General features: G+C 59.6%; 5 protein-coding genes across 5 annotated transcripts; 3 read left to right on the top strand and 2 right to left on the bottom strand.

The window, feature by feature from the left end:
* Nucleotides 1-440: 440 nt before the first annotated feature.
* On the top strand, nt 441-1,842 carry CcaverHIS019_0303230 (uncharacterized protein; the record flags this gene model as incomplete). The annotated part of the gene is made up of 5 exons (XM_060598756.1): nt 441-467; nt 591-610; nt 719-1,031; nt 1,130-1,653; nt 1,689-1,842. 5 exons carry the CDS (start codon nt 441-443, stop codon nt 1,840-1,842), a joined length of 1,038 nt encoding a protein of 345 aa, XP_060455518.1.
* An 884-nt stretch (nt 1,843-2,726) lies between these two features.
* On the top strand, nt 2,727-6,132 carry hmt1 (uncharacterized protein; the record flags this gene model as incomplete). Its single annotated transcript, XM_060598754.1, has 3 exons — nt 2,727-3,153; nt 3,189-5,247; nt 5,280-6,132. 3 exons carry the CDS (start codon nt 2,727-2,729, stop codon nt 6,130-6,132), a joined length of 3,339 nt encoding a protein of 1,112 aa, XP_060455517.1.
* Nucleotides 6,133-6,313: 181 nt separating this feature from the next.
* CcaverHIS019_0303210 (uncharacterized protein) lies at nt 6,314-8,208 on the bottom strand (the record flags this gene model as incomplete). Its single annotated transcript, XM_060598753.1, has 3 exons — nt 6,314-6,530; nt 6,565-8,062; nt 8,097-8,208. The coding sequence occupies 3 exons, from the start codon at nt 8,206-8,208 to the stop codon at nt 6,314-6,316; spliced, it is 1,827 nt and encodes a 608-aa protein (XP_060455516.1).
* A 323-nt stretch (nt 8,209-8,531) lies between these two features.
* GPI13 (uncharacterized protein) lies at nt 8,532-11,513 on the top strand (the record flags this gene model as incomplete). Its single annotated transcript, XM_060598752.1, has 1 exon — nt 8,532-11,513. One exon carries the CDS (start codon nt 8,532-8,534, stop codon nt 11,511-11,513), a length of 2,982 nt encoding a protein of 993 aa, XP_060455515.1.
* A 422-nt stretch (nt 11,514-11,935) lies between these two features.
* CcaverHIS019_0303190 (uncharacterized protein) lies at nt 11,936-13,733 on the bottom strand (the record flags this gene model as incomplete). Its single annotated transcript, XM_060598751.1, has 3 exons — nt 11,936-11,957; nt 12,036-13,170; nt 13,724-13,733. 3 exons carry the CDS (start codon nt 13,731-13,733, stop codon nt 11,936-11,938), a joined length of 1,167 nt encoding a protein of 388 aa, XP_060455514.1.
* Between the last annotated feature and the right edge of the window lie 121 nt (nt 13,734-13,854).

The raw sequence follows: 13,854 nt of genomic DNA, 5'->3' as shown, positions 1-13,854 counted from the left end.
TGGAGGCCTGCCTGGTGAACAAGTAGTGCCTGTATACATTTTGGTGGCCAGGTGCCAGTTGGAACCCCCAGGTAAGCCATTCAAGCGGTGCACCACTTTGCCCTATTCCAACACACCTCGTTCCACTCAATCCCTTGCCAACATTCTACATCTTCTCTCTCCCCCCCAACCCTCCCTCCTCTGTCTCTCTCTCTCTTCAACGCTCACTCTAATCTCCCCACCTCCTCCTTCCCCCAAGACCTGTTTGCACTCGCACAAACCTCTACTACCCCATCTCTCTTCCCGCAACCCCCCCCCCTTTACTCGGACAGGTCGCGTTCCGCGTCCTCAGCACAGCACGGCCTTCCCTTTCACTCACGGGCCACTCAACTCTCTGACCCCAACTTCGCTTTATCATCAACCGTCTTCTCATCTTCTCTCCATTACCTCAATAGACCAACATGGCCCGCAACCGCCTCCAGCAGTCGGTAAGTCTTCTGGTCCACGGCGACCATTCCAGGGCGCACTGTGCGCTCAATCGCGTCACGCGTCCCCGCCTCAGGTGGCAGTTCCGCCGAATCGTTTCATCACACGCGTGCTAACAATCCCAGGGTGTCCCCCAGCAGTACGGGTACGTTTCGATCAGACAGTGAGGGGTCAACGCGCGGACCCCAAACGAACGCCGCGTGCTTCGGTCGCCAGCACGCTTGTCTCTTGCTGAAGTCTTGCTCACACCCAGTGACCAGTCCGCTCCCGGCGGCAACCCATACTCGAGCAACCCGTACAGCAACAACCCCGAGTCGCAGCCACTCGCTCACAGCCCTTACCCCCATGACGGCGGCGCGAGCTACCCTCCGAACTCGCAAGGGGGTTACGCTCAGGGCGGCGGCTACAACAGCTCATACGGCCAGCAGGACCAGTACGCGTCGGGCGGAGCTGGCAACGGCGCCGGTGGCGGTGACTTTTGGAGCGAGCTCAACAACACGAACGCTCTACTGGGAGACCTCCAGCAGGCCATTCAGGCCGTTCGCACTGCCCACTCTCAGACCCTTGTGAGTATGGCGCGAGCCGCGTCCAAGCTGTGCCTTCCGCGAAACACGGAACACTACGCCAGATTTCTGGAAGATAACGTTAGACAAGCTAACGACAGAACTCTACGGACCAGCGCGCCATCCAGAATGCCGACAAGGTCTCGGCGGATGCCCGTGCCCTGCGCCAGCAGTGCAAGGATGCGGTCAAGCACCTGTTCAAGCTCGCCAAGGGTGACAAGACGCTGCGTACGCAGGCCGAAACGGCGTCGAAGCGCTTCACGGGCCTCCTGAACGAGCACCAGAACATCGAAAAGGAGTACCGCCAGAGGAGTAAGGAGAAGGCCGAGCGCCAGTACCGCATTGTCAAGCCCGACGCGACGCCAGAGGAGGTCCAGCAGGTCATCAACAGCGATGACCCCCAGGTGTTTGCGACCGCACTCTTAAACTCGGGCCGCTACTCGGAGGCCAGAGGCGCGTACAAGGAGGTGCAGGACCGCCACACTGAGATCCTCAAGATCGAGAAGACTATGACCGAGCTCGCCCAGATGTTCCAGGAGATGGCGATGCTTGTCGAGCAGCAGGACGAGACCATCACTCAGGTCGAGAACCACGCCCAGCAGGTCAACCATGACATCCAGTCTGGGTGAGTCGAGAGATGTTATATCCGCTTACCTACAGTAATGAGCAGCTCACCGGGGCAATCACCAAGGCAAAGGCGGCTCGCCGGAAAAAGTGGATCTGCTTCTGGATCTGCATTATCATCTGTATCGTCATCGCGTGCGCAGTCGGTATCCCTCTGGGTATCCAGGCCGCGAACAAGAATTCGAAGTAGATGGCTCATGTGTTCGGGATTATGGTCGCGCTCGCTGGCCAGATCCCTCCGCCACGCCAGAGCGTTCCCCCTTGTCCTAGTTGGTCTCGTCGCTGCGCAGGACGTATACCCCGGTTACTCTACCTCTCTTGTCCACATTCTAACGGATTAATGTGCGCTGGCCGCTTGGGCAAGCGTGCTCCTTACGTAGTAGACTTATGCAATTTATGTCTTAGGTCATTTACCGTTTGTCTTGCAAGGCACAGTTGTGGGCAGGTGCGTCTATCACATGGGTTTGTAACGCGGACACGGGTTGAGTCGGGATGACAAAGGGAGCGAGAACGAGGTAAGAGGGCCTGGAGTGTACATTGGGTTGTTCTTGGTGCGCCACGCATTCAGGAAGTGTGCAAAGCTGAGTAGCGCACGTACGGTATGGGTGGGTAGTTGCATTGTCTAGTTGAAAAAATAAATGCGATGCTGGAGAGGGAGATGCACGACGTACATCGAGGGCTTCCAATGGTGATTTTGATGCAGTCGGGGTCGTGCGGAAGGATGAGATACAACTGATCTGGTTTGTAAGATGCTATCAGGTGAGCCATCTCCTGATGTAGTTGTAGGGACCCAAATAGGAATGACGCAAAGTTACAAGTCGTCATTCATCAGACACGGCCCTCGTAACCATCGCATCTCTCCTTCCCTCTCTCTCTCTCTCTCTCTCTCTCTCTCTTTCTTCTTGCATCGCATCTTACATCCTTGTCATTCTCCACTTCTCATCTGTGCTTGAAGAAAGCCCATCACCTCCCCCATACCCGGGCCCCGGCTTGTACACACCCATCCCCTTGCGAGCCCACCAGCTCACGCCTCCCACTCCCACTCATTACCCCCTCCCCATCCAACTTTTCACCATGCCGCCGGCGCTCGAGCTCCTCTACACGATCGCGCCGTGCGTGCTCGCCCTCCCCATCCTTGCCCTCGCACTCCCGGCTGCCCCTGCGCCGGCCGAGATCCCTGGCATCCGCGCAGTGACGGTCAAGACGATCACACCCCGGCGAACGTTCATCACCCTCACCCTCGGCGCGATTGCCCTAACCTACGCGCTTGGAGCCGCGTTGCTTGTCGTTGACCTCATCCTCAAACACGAACATGGGGCGTGGTTTTTCGGCGCCGCGGCCGGACATGCATTGGGAGGCTTTGCGGATTATTCATTGGCGGCTATTCTGGCGGAATGGCGAGGACGATGGGGCAGTCGCTGGCTCCTGCTCCTCGCTCTACTTGGTTTTGGGTTCGACGTCCCGATCCTGGTTCTACAAGTGATCCGCGAAATCCACGCCGGTAAGCTCTCTCTTGTCCTTTACGACTGACGCCAGGCGATGACGAACACGTCTTGGCCATCCTCAGCCTCCCTCTCACAGCCCTCCGACTACTCCTGCTCCCCCTTCTTGTTGTTCTTGTTCTCAATCCCGTCGTCCGCTTCCAGGCTGCCGACGAGAACACTGGTCTCCTCGCCGCCGAAGAGGAGGCACCATCCCGCCCCTCCAACGGGTACGGCACGTTTGACAGCGACCAGGACGCGTCGACGACCAGAGATCCGTCGGTCGCACCTGGAACCCCGCAACCACCGCAAAAGAAGCCAATAACAAAGAAGCTCGGAGAAAAGAAGGTCGAGGAGACGCAAGGGCTATCATGGAGCGCGTTCTGGTCGCGTATCTGGAAGCTGCGTGGGCACCTCTGGCCATCGACCAGCTGGCGCCTGCAGCTCTACTGCTGGCTGTGCGTGGCGCTTCTTGGCGTAGGTACGCTCGTGTTCGCCTACACGCCGATCATGCTCGGCCACTTTGTCGATGTGCTCTCCGACATCGAGAACGGGCGTCGCGGCGAGTCGCCTTGGAAGTGGTTCGTCATGTGGATTATACTGAGGGCCGTTCAAGGCGGCGGGTTCGTCGGCTTCTTCCAGCGCATGCTCTGGGTACCCGTCCAGCAGTACGCGGACCGGGAGATGCAGATGCTGCTCTTCAACCACCTACTCAACCTGTCGCTCAAGTTCCACACGAAGCGCAACACAGGCGAGGTCCTCAAGATCATCGACCGCGGGTCAGCCATTAACAACCTCCTCCAGACCATGCTCTTCTCGGCTGCGCCTACGATCATCAACATTGTCGTTGCCGTGTTCATCTTCTTCGCTCTGTTTGGCGGGTGGCTCGCGGTCGTGCTCATCGTCGTCATGACGACATACGTCGTCTTCTCGATCGTCTTCACGGGTTACCGCACCAAGTTGAGGCGCGAGATGATTGAGCGCGACATCAAGACTCGGGGTATCGCCTCTGACGTCCTTGTCAACTGGGAGAGCGTCAAGTACTTCACCGCTGAGGCGCGCGAGTCGCGTCGATTCCATGACTCGGTCCTGTCGTACCAGCAGACCGAGTACAGGGTGCTCTTCAGCTTCAATGTTCTCAACCTCATCCAGTCATTTATCATCACTATCGGTCTTCTGGCCGGCTCGCTCATCATCGCCAATCGTATCTACTACGGTACGGCGACCGTGGGCAACTTTGTCCAGTTCCTCCAGTACCTGCAGCAGCTGTACGCGCCGCTCGACCGCCTCGGTACGCTGTATCGCCAGCTGAATGCGAACGCGACCGACGCCGAGAAGCTGTTCAACCTCCTCGGTCAGGAGGTCGAGATCACGGACGCACCCGACTCCGAACCGCTCGTCGTCACCGACGGCGTCATTGAGTTTGACAATGTGTGCTTCTCGTACGACGGTGAGGTGCAGGCACTCAAAGACGTCTCGTTCCGCATCGGCAAGGGCGAGAGCATGGCGCTCGTCGGTGAGTCGGGCTCGGGCAAGTCGACAATCCTCCGCCTCCTGTACCGCTTCTACGACATTGACTCGGGCACGATCAAGATCGACGGCCAGGACATCTCCAAGGTCACACAGAAAAGTCTGCGTCAAGCCATCGGTATTGTCCCCCAGGACTCGGTGTTATGGAACGACACGATCGGCGCCAACATCTCGTACGGCAAGGAGGATGGTGCCGAAGACGAGGAGATCATCGCGGCCGCACAGGCTGCCAAGCTCCACGACCGCATATTGACCTTCCCGGAGGAGTACGACACGGTCGTTGGTGAGCGTGGCGTGCGCCTCTCTGGTGGAGAGAAGCAGCGCGTCTCCCTCGCCCGCATGTTCCTCAAGTCGCCCGCGATCCTCGTGCTGGACGAGGCGACGTCGGCCCTCGATACGGAAACGGAGCGGGAGATCCAGCGCTCACTTGCGGAACTCGCCGCGAATCGTAGCTCGCTGTCTATTGCGCACCGTCTGTCGACCATTATCAACTCGGACCAGATCGTCGTCATGAAGAACGGCGCCGTCATTGAGCAGGGCACATACCACGATCTCATCGAGAGGGGCGGACAGTTTGCGGCCATGTAAGTTACAAAAAAAGACAAGCTGACAGCAGGTGGCGTAAGCAGATCTTCACCGAAGAGGAAATGATGGCCGAGACGGAGGCTCTTGGGCCTGGCGGGCTCGTGTCCGTCGCCACCGCCGACGGTGCAGTTGTGCTCGCAGCTGGTACAGTCGACGACGACGGGACGCTGCACATCCGGCGAGTGAGTCCGCCGAGCACCGTGCAGGAGAGTGAGGGAAGCGTAAGCGAAGCGGACAAGGAGGACGACCTCGCGACGACCCCACGCAGTCCTGGGATCCAAGGCCCCATGACATATGCGCAGATTGTCGTTGCCCCGCCCGATACCGACCTGCCCGAGTCGCTACAGCAGGACTCGGAGCCCGCGTCGCCCGCGTCGCCGGGGTTGCAGCCAGCGTCGCCCAAGTTGGAACCGGCGTCACCCGAGCCGGAGTCTAAGCCTACCATGTCCTCGCAGCCCAAGCCCTCGCAGAGGCCCCAGCCATCATCTCCCAAGCTCGAGGGCGAGCGTGAGCGCTCACCCACGCCGCGCGCGTCGTTCCCGGGGGCAGCGTTCCCCGGCACGTCTACAGCCTTCCCCGGCGCGTCTGCCACGCCACCCCTGACGCGCTCGAGCTCGAGCAACTCGGCGAGTGCGCAGCGCCAGGAGGACGTGCCGTCGGCCGGGTCGTCGGACCGTGGCGAGAAGCGTCGCAAGAGACTGAGCTCCATCAAGGGGTTTGTGCGCCGGATGAGCGACAATGGCCGGCCGGGAAAGCTGAATCGCTCGACCAGCGCGGCAGGGAGCAACCGCAGCGGCGACTCGGAAGGGGAGCGCAGCAAGCGCAGCTCGCTGGATGTCCCCAGCAAGCGCAACTCACTGGATGTACCCAGCAAGCGCACCTAGCAGGAGGAAGGTAGGAAGTAGGCGCGGGCGCTGCGATCGGAACGCTAAGGGCTATCCAACAGCGAATGTCGCTTGCTGGAAAACAGACGGCACGAAACTATGACGCTACAGCTTAATCTTGTACCCGCCGTATATAAATGCATTGCATTGGCACCGAGGATCTGACCCAAGCCACAACACCCTACTTGTCCTTCTTGGTCTCAACGTCCTTGTCCACCTCGCCCTTGTCCTTGGCGGCCTGGACGGCCTTTTCGTCGTCCTCGCCGAGCTGGCCGTACTCGTTGACGCGCGAGTAGTCGATGCGATACTTCCACCGCTGGATGAGGAGGATGACAAAGACAACGTCGTCGCGGAAGCAAGCGAGGCGGTGAAGCCAAGGCATCTTGACGCAGAACGCACTGGGGTCAGCTCTTGGAAAACAGCACGGCTCACAAGAAATCGTCGACAACAGTCGAGAGCGTCTTGTACACCATAGCCTTCATGGGAATGTGGGCGACACTCTTGAGCTTGTAATTGATGATGAGCTGGGGTACGAGCTGCACAAATCCAAACATGTAGATTGCCTGTGCGAGGGTAGAAATGATGAAAGAGTACCAGCTGCGATGGGTCGAGTAAACGAGCGAGTATCCCGAGTATGCGAGCAACACGGGTGCGGCAACGTACGATACGATGCGGAAAGCGAGTGCGTCGTATTCCTGTGTCTTCTTCTCATCCTCCGAAAGCTCATGCTTGTCCTCGAAAACGATTTTGTAGCCGATGATATTGTCGGCTGGACGAATACGAACGTTGGCGACCTTTGTGATCTTCCATGCCTCGATCAACAGCCCAATTCCCTGCGTGAAGAGGATCATGAGCGACGTCTCCTCGGACGAGTCGTGCAGGTACAGCAGGATGATGAGCTGGACAAAGACGTTGGTGAGGATTGTGCGGAGCGATACGCCGACCAGGTTACTCTCCTTGCCCTTCTTGCGCCAGTGCGCGACGTCTGATGAAAACGCCAGGAATTCGAACAACATGTGCAACACGGTCACCAAGGCAGTGGTGACCAGGAGGATAGGGTTGGTCTCGACGAGCATACGCTTGACTTCGTCCAATTCGTGACCGGTGCCCTGCTGCTGGGCCGACTGCTCGAAGCTCGCGGTGAGCGAAGCAAAGATGTTGAACTTCATATGGCTGATGGCGTGATACGTCACTCTCAACGGCAGGGTCGGCGTGGTCGAGTTGATGGGGATGAGGTTTTCCTTGAGGAGCCAGAAATCGTTGGCGAACACGACTGGGAAGTATTTCATCTCGTCTCCTGGAGCGAGGTGATAGCACTCCCTCACGATTGGCGGCATCGCCGCAAGATCGGCACTGTTGTCCTCGTTGACAATGGTGAGGGTGAGGTTGCGGCTCCAGTACGAGATAATTGGGGCGGGGCCCTCGTCCTCTTCTGGGGTTTCGGTTTCGTTCTTGGCAGCCAAGAGGGATACCTCCTTCCGCGCCTTACGGCGGGGTGCCCAGCGCGTCATCTCCTTCCGGTGATGCGCGACATCTGCCCCGTCACGGTTGAGCGCACTGCCCCCATCCTTGACGAGGACGACATCCATCCACCAACTGCCATTGGACTGCACGCTCTCGGGGACGGGGAGGACGAGGTCGGCCTCGCGCGTGTCCTTCCAGTTCCCAAGGGTGATGTTGTCCCACCTCAGAAGGGGGGTGTTCCAGTCAACAGTGGAGGGCGAGAAGTCTGGCGCGGTATTGGCGAAGAGCAGGAGCGAGAGCGTGGTACCGAGCGCCCAGGCCGGATGGGCGACAAGCGAAACTGGAGGAACAGCACCTCCCGTAGAAGCAGCGGCTGCCACTACGTCTCCATCAGGAGTGGCGGGCGCGGCTGGAGTGGAGGTGGTAGGCGGCGTGAGGCCAAGATATGACATGCCGTATTTCATCGCTTTCGTCAGCGCTTCCAAAGGCCCCAGACGTACCTAACTGAATCGCCACGAAGACTGCTAGCGAGCGGACGATTTTGAAGATCTTGCTCTGGCCATCTTGTTGTTCGCCCTGCGCTGGCGCAGCCGCCGCTTGAGGTGCGGGCATGGTGGATGGTTTTGTGATGCCAAGATACGAAGAAGCCAACGAACGTTTCGTTTCTGAATTCCACCCTCTTCTAGCTATGGAAAGAGGCGCGGCGGCGTGGTTACCGGCCGGCCCGATGTCGCCACATTCAGGCGGCTCACGTGATCTGTGCATTGCATGATGAGGTGGAGGTGGAGGTTGAGGCCCGAGCGGTACTTTTCGGCACGCGTCACTAGTTTGGTTTCTATCACAATCACATGCTGTCCAGCAAGACGGCGACTCATCTCAACCCCGACCCGACCTTGTTGGTCCCACTCTCCTTACGACTTTAAAACCACTCCCCGATGGCAGAATCACGGGGCACGATCCCGGCCGCAGCGCGGCGCGTCGCGTCAGCATGGATCGCAGGGCTGAGCCGCACAGCGCTCGCCCTCCTCCTCCTCATCTTCCTCCTATTCATTCACCTCGTCGGCCTCGCTACCTTCACCCACGGCTTCCTTCTTACCCGCCTTACTATTCCTTCCACATCGCCCGCGTACAACGTGACCAACCCGGCTCCCGTGACAGCAACGCATTCCAAGGCCGTCGTGATCATCATCGACGCACTCCGTACCGACTTCATCTCCCCGTTCCCGCCCAACCCACCCAGCCCGTTCCACCACAACGTCCTGACTCTCCCCGCCGAGATGACGGCCGCGCATCCTGACCGCTCGATGATCTTCGACTCGTTCTCCGACCCGCCCACCACGACCATGCAGCGGATTAAGGGAATCACAACCGGTAGTCTCCCGACGTTTATCGACGCCGGCGCCAACTTTGCCTCGACCGCCATCGAGGAGGATAACCTCATCTCACAGGCTGTTGCGGATAATCGCAGCGTCGTGTTCATGGGAGACGACACTTGGCTCAACCTCTTCCCATCGAGCTTTAGTCAGGCGTACCCATACGACTCGTTCAACGTTGAGGACCTGCATACTGTCGACAATGGGGTTATCGAGCACCTCTTCCCCCACCTCGAGAAGGGTGGGTGGGACGTACTAATTGGGCATTTCCTCGGCGTTGACCATGTCGGGCACCGTGTCGGGCCGGACCGCGACACTATGCGCGACAAGCTCGCGCAGATGGACGCTGTGCTCCGCCGCGTCGTTGCCGAACTCGACGACGACACACTCCTCGTCGTCCTTGGCGACCACGGTATGAACCCCAAGGGCGACCACGGTGGAGACAGTCCTCTTGAGACCAGCGCCGCCTTGTGGATGTACTCCAAGTCGACCCCGATCAACCACGCTGCTGGCAGCTCTGCTTACGCTGAGGAGGAGGGGCTGCGCCAGATCAACCAGATCGATCTCGTGCCCACTCTTGCGCTCATGCTCGGCCTCCCGATCCCCTTCAACAACCTAGGCAACATCATCCCCGAGGTGTTCGTCGACGCTCCCGAGACGTTTGCGGCCGCCGCGCGTGCCGTGACCAATCAGATCGAGCGCTACATTAACGCGTACGGTAACGCTGCTGTGCTCAAGGCCTTCACCGACAGCCGGAACGAGTACGCTGAGGCCCTCGAGTCCGGTGTGCCCATCCTCGCGGCCGACGCGGACATGAACACCAACACGCGTGTGCTCGAAGCCCTGCGTGAGCTCTGGGCCCAGTTCAGCGTCCCGCACATTGTCCTCGGCGTGGTCCTCCTCGCCCTTGGTGTCGCAGCCACAGTCGCGCTGTACCTCGGCGTGCGCAACGGCGGACCCAGATGGGATCAGTACGTTCGAATGGCTCTTGACACGGCGGTCTCAGTCGGCACGGGTGTCGGTTCAGTTGCCGGCACGTTCGCGGGCGTCTATACGCGCGATCCACTCCAGGGCCTGCAGGTCTTCTTGTCCGTCGCGGTTGGCACCGCAAGTGCCGTCCTCGCTGCACCCCTCCTTGTGCGCGGGACGTGGTCCGCAAGCCTCACGGGCACGCTGCAGCAGGCGATCGGGCCGATTATTCTGATCCTCCACACGCTGTCATTTGCATCCAACAGTTTCGTCATGTGGGAGGACCGCATGGTCGTCTTCTTCCTGGTCTCGCTCGCCCTCTTCCACGTCCTGCGCGCCCTCATTGCGCCGCAGGCCTCCCTCCGCCTCCGTATCCTCGGCTTTGGCATCCTCCTCGCGGTCCTTGCGCGCACGCTCGGCCTCTCAACTGTCTGCAGGGAGGAGCAGCAGCCGTACTGCACGGTGACGTTCTACGAGGCCAACGGCTCCCCCAAATGGAGCGTGTACGGCCTCATTCCCTTCATGTTGATGATCTTCCCGCGCATCATTGGGGCCGTACTCGGATGGAGCAAGAGCTATTCCGGCCCGGCGCCCGTCTTCGTGTCGTTCATCTGGCGTGCGGTCATCTTGATGGGAGCGATCTACTGGACGTTTGAATGGATGGAGACGTGGGACGGACTGAACCCCGACCGCATCCCCCTCGTCAAGAGCGTCAAGCTTTGGGTTGCGCGGTTCGCAATGTCCGCCATCTTTGGACTGATGCCATATATCTGGGCCTCATCTGGTCTGTGTCTCGACATTGAGCGTGAGAAGGACCAGACGGGCGAGAGAGAGGACGAAGTGACCGTCCTTGGCTTTGGCAACGCCTTTGGATCAACCTACTTCCTCTTCGTGCTTATGGGCTTTGCGCTCGTCCAGCTCGTCTCCACTCCCCTCGCCCAGTTGGTTTTGGGAGGCACGATCGTCGCCGTGGTAGCCCACCTCGAACTGACCGACTCGCAGCGCGACGCCGTTCTCCTCCACTCTGGATTCTCGGGCGAACCAGGCGCCTTTGAAGGACCAAGGGACGCCCTTGTCCGGCCCTCATTCACCGATGCCGTCCCCCTCGCTCTACTAGCTCTGATCGCCTTCTTCAGTACGGGCCACCAAGCGGTCCTAGCCACAATCCAATGGAAGTCGGCCTTTGTTGGCTTTGAAACAGTGACATACCCATGGTCGCCCCTCCTCGTCATCCTCAACACATGGGGTCCCATCGCCTTTATCGCGCTCTGCGTCCCCCTCCTCGCGACGTGGAACGTCAGCCCACGCCCCAATGCCAGCGTCCCCATCCTGGCACATACCGTCCAGATGGCGTTGGCGTTTATTACCTATTTCGCAGCAATTACCCTCGCATCGGCAGTCACGGCCGCTTGGCTCCGCCGGCACTTGATGGTGTGGAAGGTGTTTGCGCCGCGGTTCATGCTTGCCGGCGTAACGCTTGTTGTTGTCGACCTTGCGCTTATTGTTGCTGTAGGATTCGGACTGCGCGTCACGAGTTGGAAGGTGTGGCGGACGTTTAAGAGCTTGAGCGTCTAGCCGAGCGTAGAGGCGCGGTAGGCCGCCGCAAGGCAGAGCTATCTAGCCCATAGAATCATAAGGATGCATATCATCAAGTCTTGCGCTGTCGAGTTTGTCTTGGGACAGCGAGATGGTGATGAGTTGAGTGCTCTTCGCCGTGAGCACGATAGGATCCGCATTGAAGAGGTACAGTAATTCTCCGTGATGCCTGCCCATCACACTACCCACAGCGGCCAACGGCAGCAAGTACTGAGCACCGAGCCACTCAAGGCCCTGCAGACACCCTACCCATCCGGCAACGCTTTGGCTGAACACCTGCCAAGCCAGCATTGCCAAGCCAGGTGCGCCAACCACATCTCAGCCACCAATATATGTGTATCCCTGGCAGGGACCAAACGCGTACAAATACATGCGCAAGCGCTCTATATAGATGGTCCATCCTAGCGGCGGATCGAGTCGTAGCTGGTGTCAGCGGGTGTACATGCGCGGTGGGGGCGGATTGATGGATGTGTGGCAGCTCGTTCGCCTCAACACACTCACTTGGGCGGAATCTCCTGCATGTCATCGCTCGGCTCGCTCAGCATGTCCGTGTGCTGGTACAAGCCCGGCGCCCCGTCGCTGGGTGCCGAGCGCTGCGGCGAGGTTGGGTACGGCTGGTACCCCTGGTACGCCTGGTGGTGGTGCTGGCTATATGCGTCCTCGTAGTGGCTGTTGCGGCTGCCGCCAGCGGACGAGCTCAGGCCAGTCTGCTGGGGCGACAGCGAGCCTGTCGCTTCGCGATGCTTCATCTCGGCGGCAGTCATGCCAGCGCCCGCCCCAGCAGCGGCATACCCGTAGTTGTTGTTGCCATACATGTAGTCGCTGGCCTCGGGCATGCTCATGCCGTGCATCTGCATCGTGTCGCCGACCTGCATGCCATGCATTGGCCCGGCCGCGCGGTATGGGTCGTAGTCGTATTGCCCCTGTGGTTCGTACGGGAATGGCTCGATGGTGGTCGGCTCGCCAGGCATGCCGACACTCGGTGACGTGGGCTCCGCAAGGTCGAGCGGGTCAATCTGCGAGTGTCTCGTCGAGTGGTGCGGGTCGAACATCTTCTCGTCAAAAGCGACGTCGCGGTTCTTCTTCCGGCGATAGAGGAGGAAGGCAATGATCCCAGCAATGGCCAGGGCGCCACCCACGCCGCCGACGACACCGCCGACAATCGCAGGCGTGTTGTTCTTGTGGGGGGTCATGGCGACGGCTGACGTGTGCGCCAGTCCACGACTGTCCGTCACGGTGACGTACTTGAACGACGTGCCTCCGTCCGCGTGGACAACCGTCGTGCTCGTCTGCCCGCGCGAGGTCGAGGTTGTGCTCTGCTGTTCCTCAAACGTCGACGGCTGCTCATTCTGTCTCGTAGTCGATTGCTCGTTCTGCGTCGTGGTTTCAGGAGGAGGCCGGTCTGTGGTGCTGGGAGGCTGGTTCTCGCTCGTGGTTGGCGTCTCGATGGGCTGCAGGCTAGTGGTAGGGGGCTCAGGCGGCTGCTGCGTAGTTGAGGGAGGGTTCGGTGGCTGCTCAGACGTGCTGCCATCACCACCACCACCACCGCCGCCGCCGCCAGTGTTCGAGATCGGCGGCGTAGGAGGCGACGACGTGGGGGTCACCGGAGGCTCGACAGGCGTCGCTGGAGGTGGAGCTGCGGATGTGAGCGAGGGTTCTGGCCGCGAGGGCTTGGAGGAACGGCGTAACGAAGGAGACGACATGGGTGATGGTAAGGAGAATGTGAGATGGAAGAGCAGAGTAGTATTAAGAATGGCATGTTAAAAGCTCTCTGGTAAAAGTGAGGAGGACGTGATCATCTGTGGGCGTAGCGGAGGGGTGTGAGACTGTATGGAAGCCAAGGTGCGCGGTGTGTGCGAGCAAGTCATGGGTGCGAGGAGGAAGGTGGGTGGCAAGTGCGTGTGGTCATGTCCTTGGATTTGATCGTGTGGCCGTGCGTTCTTTGGGTAACGAGCAAACGCGCAGAGACGAGTAGGTCAAACGTCGCGCCAAGTCACCTGCGCCAAGACCAGTAGCAGCGTGCAAGCAATCCAGCACGAGCGCGCCGAACTTTGCACCATGCAAAGTCGCGTCCACCATCCTATAGCAATATATTCAAAATCGACTGAATAGTAGCGCGTCGCAGACTGCAGACTGCGGACTGGGGGATGCTGGACGCGATTGATTCCATCTCAAGGGACTCGACTTACCAGAAGACATGTTGATAGTGAGATTGAGTGAGTAGTGGGCAATGGAGGATGTCAAGATGGCAGATGGCGAGCGTTGTCAACTGGAAGGCTCAAAGTAGGTTACAAGGTTTGGTTTGGGTTGTGAAGCAAAG

Source organism: Cutaneotrichosporon cavernicola (assembly GCF_030864355.1).
Source record: "Cutaneotrichosporon cavernicola HIS019 DNA, chromosome: 3".
In the NCBI taxonomy this organism is placed as follows: domain Eukaryota; kingdom Fungi; phylum Basidiomycota; class Tremellomycetes; order Trichosporonales; family Trichosporonaceae; genus Cutaneotrichosporon; species Cutaneotrichosporon cavernicola.
This window is presented reverse-complemented; position numbering and strand designations above follow the sequence as displayed.